A 25,366-nucleotide genomic window follows, 5' to 3' on the forward strand; every position below is an offset into this window, starting at 1 on the left:
CAATACAGACACTCCTGAGTAAACAGGAGATTCTCTTCATGTAAGCTGATGGCGCTCGTCCTGCCCCCTCCCTGTCCCCTCCAAGGCAGCGCCAATAAATACAGTATATATCTTTTGTGGCCCTGGGGGGCCACAAACAATATATATATCCAAATCCCCAGGGGGGCCATATTAAATCAACAGGGGGGGCGCATTTGGCCCCCGGGCCGGACTTTGGACATGCCTGCACTATGGGATGTCTGCTCCAAACATGCACTATCATAAAATAATTCATTAACATTATTCTTAAATTTGCCTGCTACCAATTCATTTTTTATAATGTTTCAACATAAAATTATTAAAAAAACAACAACAATTTAGCTACTGTAGAAACCAAGTCTCTTATTTCTTTTTTTTTTAAGGTATTACCTAATAAATCCTATGTCAAGGGATGTGCCTTCCATAATGGATTCTCCCCAGCAATTGGAGTTTTCTACACAAATGGACTTAATATTGATGACAATGTTATTCATTTCACTGTTGGAGAAGGTAAACTCTAAATTATTTTTATTTAAAAATGAAATGTTTAAAAAGTAATCTTAAAGTGGCATGTAAAGTAGGGTTAACCGTATTCAAAAGGTTGTAATAAAACAAAAAAACATGTTCTAGTTACCTGCTCTGTGCAAAGGTTTTGCATAGAGTAGTCCAGATCCTCTTCTTTTTGGGTCCTTCGCCAGGGGTCCTGGCTCCTCCCCCATGCCGAGTGCCCCCAATAGCAAGCCTCTTTGGACACATAACTTTGGACACATAACTTTCTGGACTTCAACCTGAAGTTTAGGTATGACAATTTTTACATTGTTACACTGGCCCAGATTCAAGAAGCAATTGCGCCCGTGTAACCATGAGTTACACGGCGCAATTGCTTACTTGCTCCGGTGTAACGAGTGCTCCTGATTCAGGAACCTCGTTACACTGGCTGCAGCCTAAAATCTGCGCGGCATAAGGCTCTTATGCCTCGCAGATTTTAGGCTGCATTCTTGCGGGGGCCGCTAGGGGGCACTCCCATTGTGTATCAGCGTGTAGTATGCAAATTGCATACTACCACTGATTCACAATCTTGCACGGGCTCCGCGCAAGCCAGGTACGGAGTTTCCGTACGGCTACTTTAGCGCAAGGCTGCCCTTTCTAATAGCAGGGGCAGCCTGTGCTAAAGTATACCGCCGCTCCCGCGTCGCAACGTTCAAATGTTACGTCGTTTGCGTAAGTGCTTCGTGAATGGCGCTGGACGCCATTCACGTTCACTTTGAAGCAAATGACGTCCTTGCGACGTCATTTGCCGCAATGCACGTCGGGAAAGTTTCCCGACGGAGCATGCGCTGTACGCTCGGCACGGGAGCGCGCCTAATTTAAATGATTCCCGCCCCCTACTGCTCCGTGAATCGAGGGCAGCGCAAAATATTTGCGTGGGCGCAGGGCAAAATCGTTGCCCTGCTCCCCCGCAAATATAGCGCAAGCTATGCTGAATCTGGGCCACTGTCTCCTCCTCCCATGCTTGTCTCCAGGACTTCTCCAGAGCCTCTTCAATCCTCTGGAACTCACTACCCCAATCTGTCCGGCTATCTCCTACTCTGTCCACTTTTAGGCGATCCCTGAAAACTCATCTCTTCTCGTGGCCTGTTCTGCCTCCAGCTAACAACCAAATCTTCTACTCCCCTCATCAGTTCATTCCTCAGTCCCTACCTTTTTTTCCCCACCAGCCCCTCCTGTAGTACCGATGCCCACTACAGTGATTTTCAGCTTCTACTGGGATAGTCCAAGTATGGAACTTGCATACTTACACTGGACTATTAAAATTGTCATACCAAACTTCCTCTTAAATAAATTATGAAATAAAAAACTTTACTATTGTATCTTTTGGCACAAATTATCCATTGTCTTGTATATTATACCGAGGGCAGGGGTCTTCTAACTTTCTAAACCAAGGGCCATTGTACTGCCCATTAGACTTTAGAGGGGCTGGACTGTGGCCAGTGGGAGTAGAATATGTCCAGGCATCAGTGAGAGTAAACAATGCCTCAGGCTTTGTGGTCAGTGGGGGTAATACATTTACATAGCGCCTGTGGTCAGTTGGAGGAGAAATAGTGCCTTATCATTGGTATCAGTGAGATATTTAGTGCCCCATCTTTGGTATGAGTGAGAGGAACAGTGCCCCGTCATTGGTATCAGTGGGATATTTAGTGCCCCATCTTTGGTATGAGGGAGAGGAACAGTGCCCCGTCATTGGTATCAGTGGGGGAATATTATGCCATTGTTGCTGTTAGTGGCAGGAATTATGCCCCAGTGTTGGTGCAGGAGGGAGGAAAAGAGCCCTTTATCATTGGGAGGAATAGTGCCCTGAGGGCTGGATAAAGGCTAGCAAAGGGCTGCAGTTAGGGTGACCACATTTCCAAATTGCCATTCAGGGACACACCCCCTCCCTCACCTTCCCCCAAAAAATGTGAGGGGGGGCCGTGGGGAAATGTAGTCTCGGGGTTGATGTGCCACCAGATGCAGTGCCGCTGTCACTCCCTCTGTATGAGCCACATGTGTAGAAGGAAAGGAGTTGCATCACTATCTGGAGAGTAAAGAACACACCAGCCTCTGCTGCTTGCCGCTGGATGCCGGAGAAGGAGGAGGTGCCAAGGTGGGTGGGGACAGCAGTGCTGCACTAGGCGCATGCCTCGCTCCTGGTCTCACTGTCCGAGAGAAAATTGTCACTGGTTGCAAGATGCCAGGCAGTGCTGGCCCTAGCAACCAGTTCCGGAAATGTAGTTATTAGTTAGTAGGGGGTGGCTGTGTCCTCTATTTCATTCCGGGACATTGTATTGTCCCAGAATGAAGATGCCCGGGACCTGGGACAGACATGTTAATTGCAGGACAGTCCCGGGCAATCCGGGACACGTGGGCACCCTAGCTGCAGTTTGGAGACCACTGTCCTAGGGGTTATTACAGATATCTGTAAAACAATGATAAAGTACTAGTTATTTTCTGCCCCAGAATTTTTAGGAACAGGCTGCCTATTACTACACAGATCCAGCATCATGTAACTAATAACAGGAAATTATGTGAAGTAAAATAACCATTTTTTTAATTTTGTTTATTAATCCAGGAATTAGAGTGTTGGGAGATCGGGTGAATGTGAGAGGAAATCTTGTGGCCCTTTCTGTCTGGCCTGGTACATATCAAAATAGAATGGAGACAACTAACACCTTGTGGCATGCGGGAATAGCGGTTGGTATTTTGTGAAATACTGATTTATTTGCTCATTGTCTATAATGTTCTTTGTAAATAGCTACACAATAATATAACACAAATCAATATAAAGTAATACTAAAGGCAACATTTTAGATTTGAATAGAGTGGTGAGGAGTGAGAACCACTGTCAGGTTTGTATTGTTGTCTCTAGTTGTCCTGAACACCACTGCTACCAGAAATGAAATGGAGGGTGAATCCAAAATTGTGAGTCTCCACCAGAGAAGGAATATAGTTACAAAGGGCCAGATTCTGGTAGAAGTGCGGCGGCGTAACGTATCATAGATACGTTACACCGCCGCAAGTTTTCATCGCAAGTGCCTGATTCACAAAGCACTTGCGATGAAAACTACGCCGGCGGCCTCCGGCACAAGGGCGGGCCAATTCAAATGGGCGTGTGCCATTTAAATTAGGCGCGCTCCCGTGCCGGACCTACTGCGCATGCTCCGTTTCGAAATTCCCGCCGTGCTTTGCGCGAACTGACGTCATTTTTTCGAACGGCGACGTGCGTAGCGTACTTCCGTATTCCCAGACGTCTTACGCAAACGACGTGAATTTTTTAATTTCGACGCGGGAACGACGGCCATACTTTATACAGCACATACGTGTGCTGTGTAAAGTTAGGGCACCCAAAACGACGACTAACTTTGCGACGAGAAACTAGACTAGCAGCGACATAGCGAACGCGAAAAACCGTCGTGGATCGCCGTAACTCCTAATTTGCATACCCGACGCTGGTTTACGACGCGAACTCCCCCCAGCGGCGGCCGCGGTACTGCATCCTAAGATCCGACAGTGTAAAACAATTACACCTGTCGGATCTTAGGGCTATCTATGTGTAACTGATTCGATGAATCAGTCGCATAGGGCCAGATTCACCAAAGAGATACGACAGCGTATCTCCTGATACGCCGTCGTATCTCTGTGTTAGGGCTGTCCTAACAATGCGACTGATTCATAGAATCAGTTACGCATAGCTAGCCCTAAGATCCGACAGGTGTAATTGAATTAAACTGTCGGATCTTAAGGATGCAATTCTAGGCCGGCCGTTAGGTGGCGAGGCCATTGCGGCCGGCGTAGAATATGCAAATGAATACTTACGGCGATCCCCGAACGTCCGAACGGCACGTCGATCTAACTGTACGTCGTTTCCGTCGAGTTGCGTCGCGTAAAATTAGGGCTGAGCCCTAGTTGTTCTAAGCCATGTTAAGTATGGCCGTCATTCCCGCGACAAAATTTTAAAATCAACGTCGTTTGCGTAAGACGTCCGTGAATGGCACTGGACGCCATTTACGTTAACGTCCGACGGAGCATGCGCAGTACGCTCGGCGCGGGAACGCGCCTAATTTAAATGGTGCCCGCCCCATTTGAATTAGGCGGGCTTGCGCCGAGCTCATTTACGTTACACCGCCGCAAGTTTACAGGTAAGAGCTTTGTGAATCAGGCACTTACGCTGTAAACCTGCGGCGGTGTAACGTAAATGGGATACGTTACGCTGCCGCGGAGTAACGTAAATCTCTGTGAATCTGGCCCATAGTTACATAGTTAGTCAGGTTGAAAAAAGACACAATTCCATCCAGTTCAACCACAAAAAAAAAAATAACAATAATAATATCATACAATCCCATATACCCAATTCCAGAGGGAATCTTCCATCAGAGACACGTGTTCCAGTGAGAACTCTCTAAGGCTAGGTTTACACTCGTATTTGGGGGAAGTAAAAATAGGTAGCTGAGCCACCCTACCCTCCTTGAGCTGCAAATACAGCGGGACAGGGGTGCACACATGCCATGGATGCAATGCTTTTCTTCACGGTGTGGCAAACATGATCCTTCCGTCACATTCAGTGGGCAGTACCGCCTCTGAATGAAACCTATTCAAGTTAATGGGGTGTTACTGTAACCATGAGCCAAATGCTGGGATCGTGGTGTGTAGTATTGCCATTCAAACAGCCCCCCCAGAACAAAACAAAACACAGGCATTTAGAAGATGGCAGTATTATGTACAAGCAGTCGTAAATTAAGCCTACCAGACCAGTAGCATTATTTTAAGATATTCCTAGGACATCGCCTGTTTTTGCTGGAAAAAAAAATAGCTCTTTAATAGAGAGGCCAGTGTCAGCTACATTTTGCTGTCCTGGAAAATAGCTGATATATTTTCAGTATAATGTCTAAAAATAGTGGCTGTCCAGGTAAAATTAATAATTCATGGGAAGCATTGTGTAAAGCCAGCTATTGGCAGGTGCAAGTGCTGCAGTATTAAAACCTGACAGTTTGTGCATTTTGCACGCATTGCAGGGTTTAATAAATCCTTTAAGCTCTGACATCTGGGTAAGGCTTGAGTGGAATGCATGTTAAGGGCCCCCCTTTTGAGACCTTTTAAAACAAGTTTGTGTATGGACTAGGGTAACCACATTTCCAAACTACCATTCAGGGAGACCCTTCCTTCCCAAAAATTAGCTTGTGCTGTAACGAATCACAGCACAGTGATTGGGCACAAGAGGCGGGATTTATGATTTCTCCAATCACACGCAGGGGGCGGGATTGTGCTCCTCCAGGCATTCCTGGCCAGGACAAGTACTGTCAGTGAGTAAAGCGGTGATGTGGTGGCTTTTTTTGGGGGCATCAGATTGGCCCTAGGGGGTGTCTGTGCCGGTTTTATCTTGGGACACTGTATTGTCCTGGAATAAATGTGCCCGGGACAGACCTGGGCAATGCGGGACTGTCCCGGGCTATCCGGGACATGTGGTCACCCTAATATGGGCTTAGGCGTGCGCAAGGGATGTGCCAGGTGTGCATGGGCATGCCCTAATCCTGCGGTTGGCAACCCGCCATTGACGAGCAGGTGACAGGTAACTCGCAATTCTTCCTGGACAGGAGAGGCAGTGGCGGTGGAGTTTAGTGGAACCGATCTGTATTTTCCCCAAGCAGCAGCCGAAGGTAGGCTTCTCATCCTCTCCCTCTCGTCAACATTCAACTGCATCAGAAGGAAAATACAGGAGATCGGTACCAATATATGCCATGACTAGGGCAGCCAGATACCTTACTGCACCAAACAATACATGTAATAACCCCACTTAATTCACTATAAAATGACAACACTGACACCTGCTGGATTAAAATGGCCTGTTAGGCCTTTATTTAACAAATAACCAAATAAAATATATAAATAAAAATATATATATACAGTATATACCATTACCAAATATTTAAATACTTTAACATTTTAATAAAACATTTTACAACTCCTTGGTTGTCAGCCCCCTCCTCACTTTTGTGGGCCTGTGGTACCATTGTAGCTAGAATACGTCCCCAGCCGCAACATCGCCTCAAGGACCCTAACTGACCACAGACCCACCCACTTATCACCCGGTGGTCCAGACTACCACCAGACCACCGAGGAGGACTCCATCCCTGAGACGTGCCCCACCGTTTTACCCAACCATCTGTCTCTTTACCAAAAACGTCAGGGCACCCACCGCAACCCTTCAGGCACACCAATCTATGGAATTAAAAACAAACCTACCTCAAAACATTGGGGCGGGAGGGCAAGACTTTCCCCTCAGGATTCCTCTCCCAGACTGCTGTCCAACTCCTCCTCTCTCCCGAAGTATGCCTAATACTCCTCCCTCCTCCGATGTTCCCCCAATCAGGTAAGACTCACACTATACACTAAACCACCCCCATTTTCCTTAACCACTTCCCAACTGTAAGCTACCTACACCCTGTCATGTCTGTCCTACACCTACACTTCGCTACGGCTCCGTACATGTCTTCCCTGCCATCCCTTTTTTCCCTGTTCCTCTTCCTTCTGTTGCCCGGGTCCCCCATGACTCCCTTGCTCCCCCTTCATCCCATTGTTTCAGGGTGGAGAGCGGGGAAGAGGCCGGTAAATATGTCAAACGCATATGTGTTGGAGCTTTGGGGTGCACACCCTAATGCAATAGGTTGCGCACACCTATGTGTATGGGGTACAACTTCCCCAAAGCCTTACATTTTACCAAGGTTATACTGTGTTGTGTGTTAGTCAAATGATATTATATGATAATATTACATTCAAAAACGTTTCTTGTCCATATTTAGATTAATGAAGGCAGCCACATTGTACTACAGAATAATACAGTGGCGGGATTTGAACGAGCAGCATATCAAATTAATGGTGAACCTTGTTCAGGTGAGAATTATATTTGTATATTTTACACAGAAACACAAAGATTTCCTTTAATATTATTTTTATCAATACGATTTAAGTTTCACTACTACAAGTCTAATTGACAAGAAGAAACACCATCACTTGAGGGTGTCGTGGTTAAGGATCATCATTTACCTAGGTACAGTAAGTACTAACACTATCCAACTCCGGAGTTTATCCAAGGTGGTCTCCTGCAACATGAAGACTGAGAAGGAGTGGGGATAGGTTATTATAATTAGCTTAACCACTTGCCCACCGGGTTAATTCTGGCACTTCTCTCCTTCATGTAAACATCACAATTTTTTTGATAGAAAATAAATCAGAACCCCCAAACAATATATATATTTTTTTAAGCAGACACCCTAGGGAATAAAATGGCGGTCATTGCAACTTTTTTTTCTCGCACGGTATTTGCGCAATAACGCCTTTTTTGGGGAAAAAAATGGTTTCATGAATTAAAAAATAACAAAACAGTAAAGTTAGCCCAATTTTTTTGTATAATGTGAAAGATTATGTTACGCCGAGTAAATAGATACCTAACATGTCACGCTTTAAAATTGCGCACATTCATGGAATGGCGCCAAACTACGGTACTTAAAAATCTCCATAGGTGACGCTTTAACATTTTTTACAGGTTACTATTTTCGAGGAGGAGGTCTAGTGCTAGAATTGTTGCACACGCTCTAACGCACGCAACGATACCTCACATGAACGGTGGTTACATATGTGGGCGGGACCTGCATGCGTGTTCGCTTCTGCGTGCAAGATATCGAGGACAGGGGCGTTTTGAAAAAAAAAATGTATTTTATTTTTATTTTACTTAATTCTTTTTATTTTTACACTTTAAAAAATAAATACAAATTTGGATCCTTTTTATTCCTATTACAAGGAATGTAAACATCATTTGTAATAGGAATCAGTGTGACAGGTCCTCTTTATGGAGAGATATGGGGTCAATAAGACCCCACATCTCTCCTCCAGGCTTACAAGCATGAAATCTGTGAAAAAAGAATCACTGATCACATGCCGACAGCCACGATTGCGGCTTTGTTTACTTCCGGGTACCGGGCGTGACGTCATAACGTCGCGCCCGGTCCTCCGACGGTAATAGAGATGACTGTGACCGTCTGGTCACCAGTCATCTCTATGGTTCTGCAGCGGACGCCGACCGATTCGCTCTCCGGGCCCCCGATAGCACGGGAGAGCCCGGAGAAGCACCGGATGGCGGCGGGAGCGTACCCTCCCGCTGCCTATAAGAACGATCAAGCGGCGCTTGATCGTTCTTATGGTGCAGAGAATCGGTGGCTGAAGACCTGTAGCTGCAGGCATCATTGAGATATCACCGCTCCCAGGGACGTTCTTGGTGGGAAAGAGGTTAAGGGGGCTTTCAGGAGGTACCAACCAAATATAAATACAATTACAAATAAACTACAAATGTCCACATGAATCATTAATTAGATAGATAAATATGCAATAATCAAATAATGTCCATAAAATGTCTAGATGTCTTCCCAACCATCGTGCTTTTAAGTGACAATAGGAAATTACTTTTTTCTTACGCCACGTACACACGACCGTTTTTCATGACGGTAAAAATGCAATTTTTTAAATTGGTCATTAAAAACTATCGTGTGTAGGATCCAGAGCATTTTTCATGACGTGAAAAATTGGCATCAAAAATTTAGAACATGCTCTAATTTTTCGCGTTGTTTTTCACGTGGTGAAAAACAGTCGTGTGTAGGCTTTAACAACCGGAAAAAAAGAAGCAAGTTATGAGACGGGAGCACTCGTTCTGGTAAAACTAGCATTTGTGATGGAGATAGCACATTCGTCACGCTGTAACTGACTGAAAAGCACGAAGACTGAAAAGCGCGAATCGTCTCTCACCAAACTTTTACTAACACAAAATCAGCAAAAGCAGCCCAAAGGGTGGCGCCATCCAAATGGAAATTCCCCTTTATAGTGCTGTTGTACGTGTTGTAGGTCACCGCGCTTTGCTCGAGCATTTTTTTTTCACGATCGTGTGTATGCAAGGCAGGCTTGACAAGAATCACGTTGAGAAAAACTATGGCCCAGATTCTCATAGGACTTACGACGGCGCAGTGCCATGTACGCCGTCGTAAGTCCTAATCTGAGCCGTCGTATCTAAGCGACTGATTCTTAGAATCAGTTACGCATAGATATCCATTAGATCCGACAGGCGTTAGTCTCTTACGCCGTCGGATCGTAACTGCAATTTTTTTTTTGACCGCTAGGTGGCGCTTCCGTCTGATTCCCCATTGAGTATGCAAATTAGCTAGATACGCGAATTCCCGAACGTGCGCGCGGCCGACGCAGTAAAGTTACGACGTTTACGTTAGGCTTTTCCCGGCGTAAAGTTGCCCCTGCTATATGAGGCGCAGCCAATGTTAAGTATGGGCGTCGTTCCCGCGTCAAAATTTTTAAAAGTTACGTCGTTTGCGTAAGTCGTCCGTGAATGGGGCTGGACGTCATTTACGTTCACATCGAAACCAATGACGTCCTTGCGACGTCATTTGGAGCAATGCACACTGGGATATTTTTCAGACGGCGCATGCGCAGTTCCTTCGGCGCGGGGACGCGCTTTATTTAAATGATACACGCCCCCTACCCGCCTAATTTGAATTCCGACTCGTGATTTATGCCACGCCGCCGCAACTTTACAGGCAAGTGCTTTGTGAATAAAGCACTTGCCTGAAAAACTTGCGGCGGCGTAACGTAAATCGGATACGCCGCCGCAGAGATACGCCCAGTGGACAAAAATCTGGGCCTTTTTTTTTTCCATGACATTAAAGCGGAGGTTTACCCTAAAAACAATTTTCTAACATTACATTGTGCTCACTCTCGACATTGACATTACGCTGATGTTTTTTTTTTGCCGTACATACTGTTGTATCGCTATTTTCCCCACCGGCTTCCGGGTAGTGGCTCCCTCGGGAGTGGGCGTTCCTATGCACAGCCTAAGTGATTGACGTGATGACAAAAGCTTTGCCACGGCGCATAATGCGCGTCACGAGTTGCCAAAAAAAGCCGACGTTCGGCTTCTTTTGGCAACTCGTGACGCGCCTTATGCGCCGTTGGGAAGCTTTTGTCATCATGTCAATCACTTAGCCTGTGCATAGGAACGCCCACTCCCGCGGGAGCCACTACCCGGAAGCCAGCGGGGAAAATAGCGATACAACGGTATGTACGAAAAAAAAAAAACATCAGCGTAATGTCAATGTCGAGAGTGAGCACAATGTAATGTTAGATAATTGTTTTTAGGGTGAACTTCCGCTTTAAAAACGGTCGTGTGTACGCGACATTAATCCAAAAAATAAAGGCCCAGATTCAAAGAGATTTGCTCTTTTTTTGCTGAGGCACAGGGCAACGATTTTGCCCTGCGCCCCCGCAAATTTGCGCCGCTGCCCTCGATTCACGGAGCAGTAGCTCCGTAAATTGCGAGGGCGCGCTGGCAAAATTGCCCGGCGTAAGCGCACGCAATATAAATGATCCCGCCGGGGGCGGGAATCATTTAAATTAGGCGCGCTCCCGCGCCGAGCGTAGAGCGCATGCTCCGTCGGGAAACTTTCACGACGTGCATTGCGGCAAATGACGTCGCAAGGACGTCATTTGCTTCAAAGTGAACGTGAATGGCGTCCAGCGCCATTCACGAATCACTTACGCAAACGACGTAAAATTTGAACGTCGCGACGCAGGAAGGGCGGGTATACTTTAGCATTGGCTGCCCCTACTATTAGAAGGGGCAGCCTTACGCTAAAGACGCCGTACGGAAACTCTGTACCTTGCGTACGCAGGGCCCGCGCAACTTTGTGAATCGGTGTTAGTATGCAATTTGCATACTATACGCTGATCACAATGGGAGCGCCCCCTAGCGGTTAACGCAAGAATGCAGCCTAAAATCTGCGTGGCATAAGAGCCTTATGCCACGCAGATTTTAGGCTGCAGTCGGCGTTACGATGTTCCTGAATCAGGAGCATTCGTAACGCTGAAGCAAGTAAGCAATTGCGCTGCGCAACCTATGGTTACGCAGGCGCAATTGCTTACTGAATTTGGGCCACAGTGTTTACCATGTGTGGTAAAATTACTCACTCGCCAGGTATTTGCAGCCATTGAAGACCTGCCCAGCCTTAAAAAAAGAACCAGAGATGGAAATGGGATGGATCCAGTATCACCATGAGCTTCAATACAGGTTCTCTTTCATCAACCACAAAAGCCACAAGCCCAAAAGATAATACTTTTATAATGTAGATTATTTGTAAATTTATTAAAATGGAGTCACATAAATAATTTATCTGCACTCACATTTTATGGTGCCTGAAGGCCACCAACACAAACAGCTCTTAGGGACGGGGATATCACCGCTCTAGGTAGGTCAAACAAAGGTGAAAACATCTCCTCCAGTTTAGAAGCCACAGGTGCTGGCAATGCATGTAGCAATAAAACAGGAAGAAGTTCTGAACAGCCGCACTCCAAAAAAGTGACTAAGCACTGTTTGTTAGTGTGAAATGCGTCAGCTCTTCTGTCCGTTCTGCTGTGGCATGCATTTTTTATTTCATTTTTTAAATAAAAGGCAAAAACTTTTTTGGAGTGCGGCCGTCCAGAACTTCTTCCTGTCAGGGAACAATATCAGCTCACCGCTTGTGGCCACAGAGCCGGTGTGCTATGAGCCCGGAAGTGATGACAGCAGCAGAGCCTCAGCTCCTGACTAAGAGCTGTTTGTGCTGGGGCCCCTCACGCACCATTAAGATGTGATTGCATGCAACTTTTATATTTATGGACATTACATGATTATTGCATATTTTGCATACAAGCACCGCCAATCAGTGCCACCTCATCTGTGCCCTTCAGTACTACCTCATCGATGTCCATCAGTACCATCTCATCGGTTCCCATCAGTGCCGCCATATCAGTGCTCGTAATTGAAAGAGAAAACTTACTTATTTACAAAAAAATTAACAGAAAAAAATAAAAACGTATTTTTTTTTTCCAAATTTTCAGTCTTTTTTTAGTTGTTGCGCAAAAAAAAAATTGCAGAGGTGATCAAATACCACCAAAAGAAAGCTCTATTTGTGGGGAAAAAAGGACGCCAATTTTGTTTGGGTACAGTGTAGCATGGCCGCGCAATTGCCATTCAAAGTGCGACAGTGCTGAAAGCTGAAAATTGTCTTGGGCGGGAAGGTGCGTAAGTGCCCGGTATGGAAGTGGTTAAAGAGGCAGCTGCAGTCAATTACATTTTATTTGGGCTGGTGCCTTTTTATCACATATGTATTTTTCTTGTATTTTAGAGTTTTAACAGTTGACTGTTTTTCTGTTACAGGTTTCTCTAATCCTAGTCCAGCATGGTACAATAATGAAGCTTATGGTGGGTTATATGGCATCTACATGAATGCAGATGGCCTTCCAGTGTGTTCACGTGTGAGAGGGTTTTTGATATGGAAATGCTGGGATTATGGAATCTACACTCAGGTAACTTATAGACAAACAGACATGTAGGTGTGTTGTATGTTATTGTGAAACATGGTCTAAACTTGTTATGTCTGTGTTGTGTTTTGTAGACCGTCTCCTCATTGCAGATCTCTGATGTGATCCTGGCAGACAATGGAATGGGTATACTTTCTATAGTCTACACTCCTCCTTCAGTTTCTCACGTAATCTCCAATAAGACTGTTCAGATCACGGTATGAAAGTCAGTCATCAGATACTGGAATTTACATTGATTTATGTGTTATTAAAATAGATGCATGTCTAATGGGGATGAAAGAAATTCAAAGTTTTTTATATCTTCAAAATTTAAAAGTAAAAAAATTGGAAGATTTTTGGGGAGATTCCATGTTGGCAAAATGCAATAGTCATTGGGTAAGGTGAAATAAATGTGTTTTTTTTGTGATTTATAGGGAAACAATTGACTTTAACCACTTAAGGACCGCCTAACGCCGATATACGTCGGCAGAATGGCGCGGCTGGGCACAAGCACGTACCTGTATGTCCACTTTAAGTGCCCAGCCGGGGGTCGCGCGCCTGTGACCCGGTCTGAAGCTCCGTGGCCGGGGAACCCGCGGACCCGATCGCCGCCGGAGTCCCGCGATCGGTCACAGGAGCTGAAGAACGGGGAGAGGTGTGTGTAAACACACCTTCCCCGTTCTTTACAGTGGCACTGTCATTGATCATCACAAGTCCAGCCCCGCCCCCTACAGTTAGAAACACATATGAGGTCACACTTAACCCCTTCAGCGCCCCCTAGTGGTTAACTCCCAAACTGCAATTGTCATTTTCACAGTAAACAATGCATTTTTTATAGCACTTTTTGCTGTGAAACGGACAATGGTCCCAAAAATGTGTCAAAATTGTCCGATGTGTCCGCCATAATGTCGCAGTCATGAAAAAAATCGCTGATCACCACCATTAGTAGTAAAAAAAAAAATATTAATAATCATGCAATAAAACTATCCCCGGGTTGCCGTGGATGGATGTGAATTTCTTGCCACTCACCACTGCACAGCCTGTCAGTTCTCCTCGCATGTCCCCCCTCAGAACGTTTTCTTCTCCTTCCTGTGCGGGAAAGTTAACCACTTCACGGGAGTGCGGGAGGATGCAGTCTGTGCGTGAAGTTCTCGCAGAATCCGGGCGGGTTGGGAGGTATGGGTAATGTCAGGTCAACTGTGGCCAGGTGATAAGTGCACCCCGTTGGGGTCAGGGATGCACCACAGAGTAGTGAACCCTATGGCCGACTGCTGTGATTAGAGAGGAAGCGTGAACCCAAGATCGCTCCAGGGTGCGGAGTCTAAGACCCAGCTTTGTGTTCATCAGAGCCTCTAGTGGTGAGGATGGCCTTCGCCGCAGCTGGATCCAGGTTGCGACCCCTGGGATCCCCTAGGTCACGCTCCGCAGGGAGAGAGGGGAAGCAGCAAGCAGGACAAGCGGTAGTGATGGGTAAGCCGAGGTCAGGGCAACAGGCAGACAAGGGTAACCGAGGGACAGGCAAAAGGTCAGGATCACAGGCAAACAGGAGAAGTCATGGACGAGCCAAAAACGGTACACAGGAAGATAATCGTAGCACACTGCAGACAGGAACTAAAGCTAACAACACAGTTGAACAGCAAAGCAGACTAGCAGTGCAGTGGTTAATATAGGCTTCCTGGGATGGCCTAAGGTGGAGCAATACAGGGAGGAAGGTGATAAAAGACAGTCAGAAGGAGGGTCAGGCCTCTAATGAACACATGGAGATCAGGTAAGCTTCCAGACTTTATTGCATATCCATGACGGGTAAGTGTATGTTTATTAAAAGCCAGCAGCTACACTTTGTGTAGCTGCTGACTTTTAATAAACATAAAAAAAAAGGCTGGAACTCCCCTTTAAGCCACCTAGTTGCAGAGGCGGCTCTAGGCTTTGTGAGGCCTTTGGCAAAACTTGACATGGGGCCCCACACCCATGATGGGAAAAATAATTCAAGAACAAGAGTCTCTTCTGCACAACCCTGGCCAGTGTTTGTGGGGGTCTGCGGGCAGGGGGCTTTTCGGAATCTGGAAGCCCCCTTTAACAAGGCGGCCCCCAGATCCTGCTTTTTAATAACTAAGGGGTGGAGTGACTTCACCTGGTGAACCCGCCCCCTTGTGACGTCATTGACTGAGGGCATGCTGGGTCATAGACGTCACAAGGGGTGGTGTCACCGATATTCCCTGGTTGTTAAGAGCACTGGCGGCCCCTCTCCTGAGTCAGGGCTCTTAACGCTGCCCGAGCACAGCAGCATCAAGGTCCCCTGTCCCTCAAAACTGGGGTGAGTTAGGCGGCCATGAGGCCCCTGTGAGTGCGAGGCCTTAGGCGACCTCCTAATTTGCCTAATTAAAGAGCCGCCTCTGCCTAGTTGTGTTTAGTTGCTCCTTAATTCCATTTTATAATAAGCTCTTCTGTCTATTTTACAGAATTCGCTGCTTGTTGGAAGCAGTCCCAACTTTGATTGCACTGATATTCTCACAGATAGTGACCCCAACATCAAACTTTCTGGCCAACATCGCAGTCGCAGACCTCCGACAGGTAAGCTCTACATTAACAGTGATATAGAAATAATGAAAAAGGTTGGGTCTTCAGATGAACAAAATCTCCTGGTGCATGTTAAAGTAGAACTAAAGACAATGGGCCGGATTCAGAAAGAGATACGACGGCGTATCTCCTGATACGCCGTCGTATCTCTGAGTTCCGACGGTCGTATCTATGCGCCTGATTCATAGAATCAGGTTACGCATAGATCTCCCTAAGATCCGACAGGAGTAAGTGACTTACACCGTCGGATCTTAGGCTGCAATTCCAGGCAATCCGCTAGGTGGCGCTTCCATTGCGGTCGGCGTAGAATATGCAAATGAGTCATTACGCCGATTCACGAACGTACACTTGCCCGTCGCAGTAAATTTACGCCGTTTCCATAAGACATACGCGGCGTAAAGATAACGCTGCCCCCTAGGTGGCGTAGCCAATGTTAAGTATGGCAGTCGTTCCCGCATCGAAATTTGAAAATTTAACGTTGTTTGCGTAAGTCGTCCGTGAATGGCGCTGGATGCCATTTACGTTAACGTCGAAACCAATGACGTCCTTGCGACGTCATTTAGCGCAATGCACGTCGGGAAATTTTAGGGATGGCGCATGCGCAGTACGATCGGCGCGGGAACGCACCTAATGATCCACACCCCCTACCCGGATCATTTGAATTAGGCGGGCTTGCGCCAGAGGATTTACGCTACGCCGCCGCAACTTTTACAGGCAAGTGCTTTGTGAATCAAACACTTGCCCGTAAAACTTGCGGCGGCGTAACGTAAATGAGATACGTTACGCCGCCGCAGAGATGCGGCGATCTACGTGAATCTGGCCCAATAGTTTTTTCCCTTTGGATAGAGTAAGGAAGAGTAATAACCTGTGTCAGTTTCTTTTTTGCCATCTGTATCCCATTGGGGAGAATTTCCTTCACTTCCTGTACCACAGCCAAAACAGGAAGTGAAAGGAAATCCCACCAAACTGAGGGAATTTTGGGTTGTCACCATGGCTGTCAGAGCCTAATGTCCGTATTGGAAGATATCCCCTCTAATACTTTTCTGGGGACAACCCAAAATTTGTGTTTTTTTTTTACCCTCACTTTTGATGTTAACGGGACAAATAAGGAGTGTGTATCTCACTAAAAGGAGCACAGATAGCAATAACAACCTGACATGTGTTCTAATATCTCTTCACAGGGTCCAAAACAAAAAAATATGTTTGCCTTTAGTTATATTTTAAATAAGTGGGTCTGGAGTGGTACTGGACCAAGTGAGGGATGATACAATTACTGGGACATTTTTACCTTAATATAGGGCAGGGGTCTCCAAACTTTCTAAACAAAGACTTTAGGAGGGCCGCAGTGTGCATCATTGGCATCAGTGGGAGATATAGTGCCCTACCGTTGGCATCAGTGGGAGAAATAGTGCCCCACCGTTGGCATCAGTGGGAGAAATAGTGCCCCACCGTTGGCATCAGTGGGAGAAATAGTGCCCTACCGTTAGTGTCAGTAGGAGAAATAGTGCCCCACCATTGGCATCAGTGGGATAAATAGTGCCCCACTGTTGGCGTCAGTGGGAGAAATAGTGCCCCACCGTTGGCGTCAGTGGGAGAAATAGTGCCCCACTGTTGGCATCAGTGGGAGAAATAGTGCCCCACCGTTGGCATCAGTGGGAAAAATAGTGCCCCACCGTTGGCATCAGTGGGAAAAATAGTGCCCCACTGTTGGCATCAGTGGGAGAAATAGTGCCCTACCGTTAGTGTCAGTAGGAGAAATAGTGCCCCACCATTGGCATCAGTGGGATAAATAGTGCCCCACTGTTGGCGTCAGTGGGAGAAATAGTGCCCCACCGTTGGCGTCAGTGGGAGAAATAGTGCCCCACTGTTGGCGTCAGTGGGAGAAATAGTGCCCCACCGTTGGCGTCAGTGGGAAAAAATAGTACCCCACCGTTGGCATCAGTGGGAAAAATAGTGCCCCACCGTTGGCGTCAGTGGGAGAAATAGTGCCCCACTGTTGGCATCAGTGGGAGAAATAGTGCCCCACCCTTGGCCTCAGTGGGAGAAATAGTGCCCCACCGTTGGCGTCAGTGGGAGAAATAGTGTCTTGTATCAGTGGTAGGAAAAGTGGCCCAAGGGCCGCATAAAGGCAAGCAAAGGGCCAAATCTGGCCCCCGGGCCGCAGTTTGGAGACCCCTGATATAGGGGATGCATTAAGGTACAAAATGTTTAGCTTTCTAGAACCATTGTTAGTATAACTTAGATTTTCTGGGATCATTAGATGTTGTAAACATGTTTTCTCCCTTTGCTTATACTTGGGGAGCACAACATGTTTTCTCCTATGTCCATTATGTGGACAATTATTGACAGAAAGTAAAGTATGACCAATCAGCAATCATGGATTACATCCAGAGCAATTGCAAGAGAAAAAATTGTGTAAACATAATATTTTACCAGCAGTTGATACTACGGGTCATATCTATACTTAAAGTGGATGTAAAGTGGATGTCACAATGTAGAGAATAAGATTTCCTATCATCTGTGCCCAGTCTTGCCACACAGAGTTAACCCATCTCTGAGCAATCCTCTTTTTATTGTTCAGTGAAAATAAAAAGACTTGCAGAGAAAAACCAAAGTCCTTTCCGTCCCCTTGCTTCGAGTGACAGGTTATTTACATATCTTGTGCACTAGCTTGCAGACATGCACAGCCTGTGTAAAAGGTTCACAATTCACATCTCCTATCTCTCCCCTCCAGCTCTCCCAGGATTGGTGCGATTCGGGAACCCTGCAAATCCACTGCGGGTTCCCACATCGCACCCGACTCGCAGGGCAGTTCACACTGCCATATACAAACTGCTGGGGAATTTTGGGGTTTACATCCACTTTAGAGCTGCTCATGTAAAAAAAAAAACAAGTTGCTACATGGCATAGTACAAATTAATTTAGGTATTTGCACTTTTCTCAGAAATCTTCCTTTATTGTGTAAGTTTATATATACAAGGTGTGATCTGTATTGTATTTTCTCCAACAGGAGGCAGAAGTGGCATCTGCTGGCCAACCTTTGCCTCTGGTCATAACTCGGCCCCAGGAAAGCCGATGGCAGGATTATCGAACTACAATGCAATCAGTGGACTAATGACTGTGGAAGGTAATCATACACAGGACCTTATGCTAAAAACCAATACTACTGTAGGCAGGGCTGCTAAGGCAGTCAGCTCTCCTGTACTGGGCGTAGGCCCCATCAGTTTAAAATGGGGGTCTGGGCCCATTTTAGGAGGGCCAGCTGTACTGTCTTGTTGCAGACACCGATCCACTTCTGCCCCCCCCCTCCCCCGCAGCGCTGTCAGCTTCTCCTCCTCTCACTGCCTCTGGCTGTAGGATGATTGGTTGGTTCTAGTACATGCGCCGCTTCCATCTGCTGTCCAGGCTCCCCTGTGTGCCCCTTTCCCTCACAACGCTGCTGGCTTCCCTTCTCTCCTCTCCCGCCGGCAGCTGCTGCAGGCACACAGATGGATGTTTCAGGATGGAGAGCGGGGGAAGGTAAATATATTTTTTGGCCCCTTCCTTTCCTGGATGAACACATTGAGTGATCGGTACCATTCACTTATGTGTCCATTCATCGCGGAAGCATAGTAAACTGTATTTACTGAGTTTCAGTTTGTGAATGAGTAGGAAGCCTCAGAATGCTTCTTTTTAATTTACCTGTGCAGTGGAGGTTGCAGAGAAAGGCACTGATAAATCTATGTTGTCAGTCACTTTCCATGGGGGGGCCCTGTCTAGTAGGCTGTTTGGGGCCATGCGATTTCTAACAGCTGCCCTGACTGTAGGTATACCTACAACAGCCACCCCCCACCCCCACCCAGACCCTCCAATAATAGCTGAATGTTGGGCTATTCTGACTAGTTTCCACTATTACTGACAGTGGTAATACTTTCCCACCCCTTACTCCTGTATATTCCCATTGGCCAGTGAGGCTGTCCATCATAGTGATTGACCGCTAGGAATGTGGGGAAGGGGAGTCTAGTGGCATTAGGCCATGAAAGGATGGCCAAAACTATATCTGCAGCATTTCAGGGTTATTTCCCCCATCACAAGGTCTATTTATGAATAATATATAATAATAATTATTAATAACTATAATTAATGAATAATTGAAATAACTTTATTATGCTGTTACTTGCTTGGAGCTGTTTTTAGTGTTCTTTTGACTTTTTCCTGCCATGTACTTTATACAGTATATCGTATATACTCGAGTAAAAGCCAAGCTTTTCAGTAAATTTTTTTGTGCTGAAAATGCCCCCCCTCGACTTATACTCGAGTCACCTTTTTTGTGCCTAATCTCCCGGAATTTGGGGACCCTGTACTGGACGGACGTAGATCCCCTGGACCCCAAACTTGCCACACATGTAGCCCCACTCTTACTCAACAAGTGTGCAAAGTTTTTTTGTTCGGGGGACCTATGGCCAGGGAGCACTGATTTTTCAAACCCGGGCCCCCCTTCCATAGACTCCCATGTTAAACTGTCATTTCTCCGGTGACCCAGTACCGGCCGGTCGTAGGTCCCCTGGCACACATGTAGCCACATTTCTCCTCTACAAGTGTGCAAAGTTGGTTGTCTGGATGACCTACGGCTGGGGAGCACCAATTTTTCAAACCCGGGCACCCCTTCCATAGACTCCCATGTTAAACGGTCATTTCTCTGGTGACTTTGGGGACCTGGTACCGGCCAGTCGTAGGTCCCCTGGCACACATGTAGCCCAACTAATCCTCTACAAGTGTGCAACGTTTGTTGTCTGGATGACCTACGGCTGGGGAGCACCGATTTTTCGAACCCAGGCACCCCTTTCATAGACTCCCATGTTAAAACGTCAGTCTTGTCATGGGCATAGTGAGGCATGGGCGTAGTGAGGCATGGGCACAGTGAGGCATGCACATGGACACAGTGAGGCGAAGTGAGGCACAGTGAGGCATGCAGATGGACACCCTAGGCTTATGCCGCGTACACATGATCATTTTTCGGGTTGTAAAAAACGAAGTTTTTCAGGCTCTCGAAAAAACAACGTTTTTTTCAACTTCATCATTAAAACGGCCTTGCCTACACACCATCGCTTAAAAAAAATGCTCTAGCAAAGCGTGGTGACGTACAACACGTACGACGGCACTATAAAGGGGAAGTTCTATTCGCCTTTGGGCTGCTTTTGCTGATTTTGTGTTAGTAAAAGACGATTCGCGATTTTCTGTCTGTTACAGCATGATGAATGTGCTTACTCCATTACGAACAGTAGTTTTACCAGAACGAGCGCCCCCTTTTTATAACTTGCTTCTGAGCATGCGCGGGTTTTTCACAACCCGAAAAACGACATTGTTTAAAAAAAAAAATTGTAGTTTTTCAGAACCCGAAAAATGCTCTGAACCCCACACACGATCGTTTTAAGTGTCATTTTTAAAAAAACATAGTTTTTTACAACCCGAAAAATTAACGTGTGTACGCGGCATTGTAATCGAGTCAATACGTTTTCCCATTTTTTTGTGGTACAATTAGGTGCCTCGGCTTATATTCCTGTCGGCTTTTACTCGAGTATATATGGTAACTATAATTAACTTTATTATGCTGTTACTTATCTGGAGCTGTTTTTAGTTTTCTTTAGACTATTTCCTGCCATGTACTTTATACAGTATATATGTCTTTTGTATTTTATGTATTTTACTGCCAAACATTTATTAGGAGCGTTGTTTCATTTTTAGATACAATATTTGTGAGTTATAAAAATGTGTGCTCTGGAGAGGCCAATGTGATGTTCATGACCAACCCTGAAAATGAAGACTTGCAGCACCCCATAGAGGTCTCCAGACTGGTGCTAGTGGACAGTACGGAGGACCAGAAAGTCTTCATCCACCGACCAGATGTGAAGTAAGTTACTGCTACTTAGCAATTTCATCCGTTGATAATAATGATTCAGCTCCACTATTCTCTTAAAGGGTCAGTCCACCTAAAAATGGATATTGCAGTGTTTGATAAGTATTGGGGAGATAAAACACCTGCTTTGTTTAACCTTTAACTTATTTGTGACCAGGGATCATCGATGCCTAGGTGCCAGAGCCAAATTTATCAGTGTCAGCAACGTTAAAATATCCCTTATTTGCCTACCTAAATAATAAATATACAGGTTGGACAAAAATATGGAAACACCCGGTAAAATAATGAAATCATTACCTAATATGGCGTTGGACCGCCTTTGGCATCCAAGACAGCCTGAATTCTCCTGAAAATTGACAAATATTAGTTTGGATGGTGGATAATGGAATTTGATACCAGTTGACCATGTCGACCGTGCTCATGCTTATCAGACAGTGTTTTCCCAGAAACTGTATATGCCGTCATAACCCTTCGGGACCCTTCTATATCAAGATACTTCTCAACTCAACTCAACTTATAACCTTCGATACTGTACTTCACAAAACACCGCAAATAAATTAGCAACTTCAGTCAGTGATGGGAGAAGGTCATCTGGTGCCCAGGGTGAAGATGCCAAATGGCATTCCTCCCCCCTCAAAATGTATGGGCATTATGTGTCAGAAAAAAATCCCCTCCCTCCCCTCCAAAAAGAATTGAACACTAATCTAAACACTTACTACCTAATCATAAATTAAATTTGCAAGCCAAAACTCTCCCCAAACAAAAATCCCCCCTCTTCCAGTACAACTTCCCCCTCTGAAATTGCTCAAATCTTCTCCTTCCCCAAATGTCCCCTCCTAGCACAAATCCCCTACCCCTCAAGTTTCCCCTCTAAACATAAATCCTCTCCCCCTTTAGTTTTTTCTCCTTCAGCACAAATTTTTTACTTACCAGAAATGCCGGTTGCTATGCGGATGTTTCTAATCTGCCTCGTCCTAGTCCGCGGCAGGTGTTCTTCCTCGTCCTCCTTGCTGTTTCTTCTGGGGAATGAGGCGCGCTGCCTTCTGGGAACTGTGTGTATCCCAGAAAGCAGCCACCCATTCACAAAAGCGCAGCAAAACTCGCGCATGCGCAGTAGGAAACAGGCAGTGAACCTGCAAGGCTCCACTGCCTGTTTCCCTCAGTAAGGATGGTGGCGCCAGGAGCTGACAAGTGTCTTGTTGCGTCAACTTAAGTAACAAACTGAATAAATGATTGTTCCTTCAAGTTTAAAGTAATCTTCTGCTAGCTTTTGTTGGTGCACTTGGGTATTTGTAATCCAACAAGGTATATGAAGAAAGGAACAAACACTTAAAATATGTAATGGCAAAAGAGACACTGCTCCTTCCAAAGCGCTATGTCACTCCCGGGTGCAATGTGTCCCTACTTGTGGCATGACAACTTCCAGAAAGTGTAAGTGAAACTATGAAGTCACCTTCCTGCAACACAGTTAGTTATGTTGGTTGGCAGGCTCCCTCTCACCAGATGAGGCCTCGCCGGTATGCTCCGTCTGAACCCTCTTGGTTCTCAGCCTCTCCTTAGCTCATGGTCCCTGGTCCTTTCGCGCAGGCGCTCACAAGGTGCCGGTGGATAGTTGACTCCGGATGCTGTGGAGTGGAGGTCTGTTCCTCTCCCTGGTCCAATCAACAAAGCTGTGGCAAGGATCCCTCAATCAGGCGATCCGGTCTCCGCAACTTTAGCCCCAGGCTTCTCGGGCCTAGCACACTCACTGAAGGCCTCTTGCCTGTTGAGAGGTGGCGTCCCAAGAGACTGGAACAAGGCCTCGCCTAGCCTTAAATAATCTCTCCCAGCAGGCTATGTGTCGTACAATACACCTTGGTGGCACAGTAGCACTGTGGGCATTGTAGTCTATTTCCCACCTGCAATAATGGAGTCTCTGTCTCTCTGTACTACAATGTCCATTATGCATTGTTCCCATCATAGCTGAACCAAACAAATTGCAGCAATATAACATAAACGGACACCAGAGGGAGTTGAATTTCTATTAGGCACAACTGAAGTCTATAGGCTAAGTTCAAAAGTGACACCTTGCTACATATACATGTATATTATACATTTATATTAAATATAAAACCTTTGTTGCGCTGTTTTAATAAGATTTGTGTGCAGCTTTGCTGTTTATTATAGATTGACTTGCAAAAAATGGTTTTATTTTTAATTTTCTTTTTCTAAAGAACTAATTATTATTCTTAATGTAACTGTCAATAAATTATGGCAGGCAGATCTCACTGTTAGGCTGAGCCAGCCCCTGCTTACTCTATCATGCTCCATAGATAACTAAAATATTACTTTTGGGTGGGCACTTAAATAGTTGATTAAATGCCGCCATTTTTTTTTCCAATGTCTTAAAAACTCACAGTATCAAATCAATTATTTTTCAATGTACTCACTGATGCAAGGAACACTGGTCTTTACCTTGCCCTCTTAAAGGTCAATGTCACCATTAGGAGGAGGAGAAGATGGGGTACATATGTATCACAATCCCTTTGGGTAGCACACTCTGGGGGTCATTTACTAGAACTGAAGTGTGCAAAATCTGGTGCATAGAAACCAATCAGCTTCCAGGTTTTATTGTCATGGGTTCATCAAACAATCTGAAGTTAGAAGCTGATTGCCCAGTTTTAGTAAATCTCCCCCTCTGTGCAGTAGTGTATTTAGGTTTTGTGCTGCCCTAGGCCTGACTAAACTTGTGCACCCCCTAATTTAAATATGACCCACCCCTTCTTGTCAAGGCCATGCCCCTTGCTGTTTAAGACCCACCCTGAAATTTTTGAGTGAGGACAATAGTTCTGAGGGCAATGGATTCCCCTAATTTGCATAGATTTCCTCTCACTTCCTGTTTGGCTATGAGGCAGGAAATGAAGGGAAATCTCTGCAATGGGACAGGGATAGTAAAATATAAACTGACAGGGGCTATAACCCTCCCTTAATCTATCCAAAATGAAAAAAATAAATGTTGCCTATAGTTCTACTTTAAGCACAAATTTCTGATAATTTTGTGGGGAGGACTAAGAAGATATAACCAGGCCAATGGTGCAGCAGAAAACATATAGCACAGTGAGTAAGGTTTGTGGTCCAGGATGATAGGACAGTCAAAATTAGAAGCAGAGCCCCCACATTTGCAAAATGCTGGCCGCCCGCATACCGGAAGCAGTGCGGCCGCTTTATGGGGGCGCTAGACTAATTTGCCTCTCGGCCCAGTCCGCCCCATGAGACTGGCGCTACACTAACAGTGTAGCACAAGCGGGCGGGGACTCTTTTCATGCTGCCCGCCTGCAAAGTTCTGCCCTAGGCCTGGGCCTTGTTGGCCTAGGCCAGGATACAGCGTTGCCTCTGTGTGTGCAGCACAAAACAATTGAGACATATTCATCTATGGTCTTATTTCTGAGTTCCTCTGAACAGTTTTTTTATTCAAATACAGAAAAGCTAACCCATCAGACTGTGTGGATATGACCTGTGATGCAAAGAGGAAGACCCTCTTGAAAGATCTTGATGGTTCCTTCTTGGGGAACATAGGTGCCATAGTACCACAGTCAGAATGGCAGTGGAATGGAGACAAGAGACAGGGACTTGGAGATTACCGAATTCCAAAAGTGATGCTGACCAGTCTCAACGGAAGCCGGATACCAGTATCACAGGTGGCTCCCAATAAAGGTAAATATTTATATATTTATACCAATCCATTAGTCTGAATAATGCCATGTTAATGTTGCTTGAATGGACCAGAATAACAGAATCACCTGTAGGTGGTGCTGTGGGTAAAATCTGAAATCACGGCTCCTTGTAGCAAAATGGAGAGGGTACCAGTGGATCCCTTTTGTTGATTCCACCTGGATCTCTATGTCACATGATTCATAATGTTTCTTATAGATACTCATTGTTCAAAATAAAAGGATGTCTCAAATTGATTTC

General features: G+C 45.7%; 1 protein-coding gene across 1 annotated transcript in view; it reads left to right on the forward strand.

Moving 5' to 3' along the window:
• LOC120941316 (fibrocystin-L-like) overlaps positions 1-25,366 on the forward strand; it is a 292,358-nt gene that overhangs the window by 236,339 nt on the left and 30,653 nt on the right. Inside the window, exons 61-69 of the mRNA XM_040354641.1 lie at positions 402-528; positions 3,128-3,249; positions 7,353-7,443; positions 12,800-12,948; positions 13,038-13,160; positions 15,402-15,513; positions 18,530-18,646; positions 21,244-21,409; positions 24,876-25,108. Of these exons, the coding sequence (XP_040210575.1) occupies positions 402-528; positions 3,128-3,249; positions 7,353-7,443; positions 12,800-12,948; positions 13,038-13,160; positions 15,402-15,513; positions 18,530-18,646; positions 21,244-21,409; positions 24,876-25,108 (1,240 nt within the window). The remainder of the gene's footprint in view (positions 1-401; positions 529-3,127; positions 3,250-7,352; positions 7,444-12,799; positions 12,949-13,037; positions 13,161-15,401; positions 15,514-18,529; positions 18,647-21,243; positions 21,410-24,875; positions 25,109-25,366) is intronic.

The sequence above is a fragment of the Rana temporaria genome, chromosome 5 (genome assembly GCF_905171775.1).
Source record: "Rana temporaria chromosome 5, aRanTem1.1, whole genome shotgun sequence".
Lineage (NCBI taxonomy): Eukaryota > Metazoa > Chordata > Amphibia > Anura > Ranidae > Rana > Rana temporaria.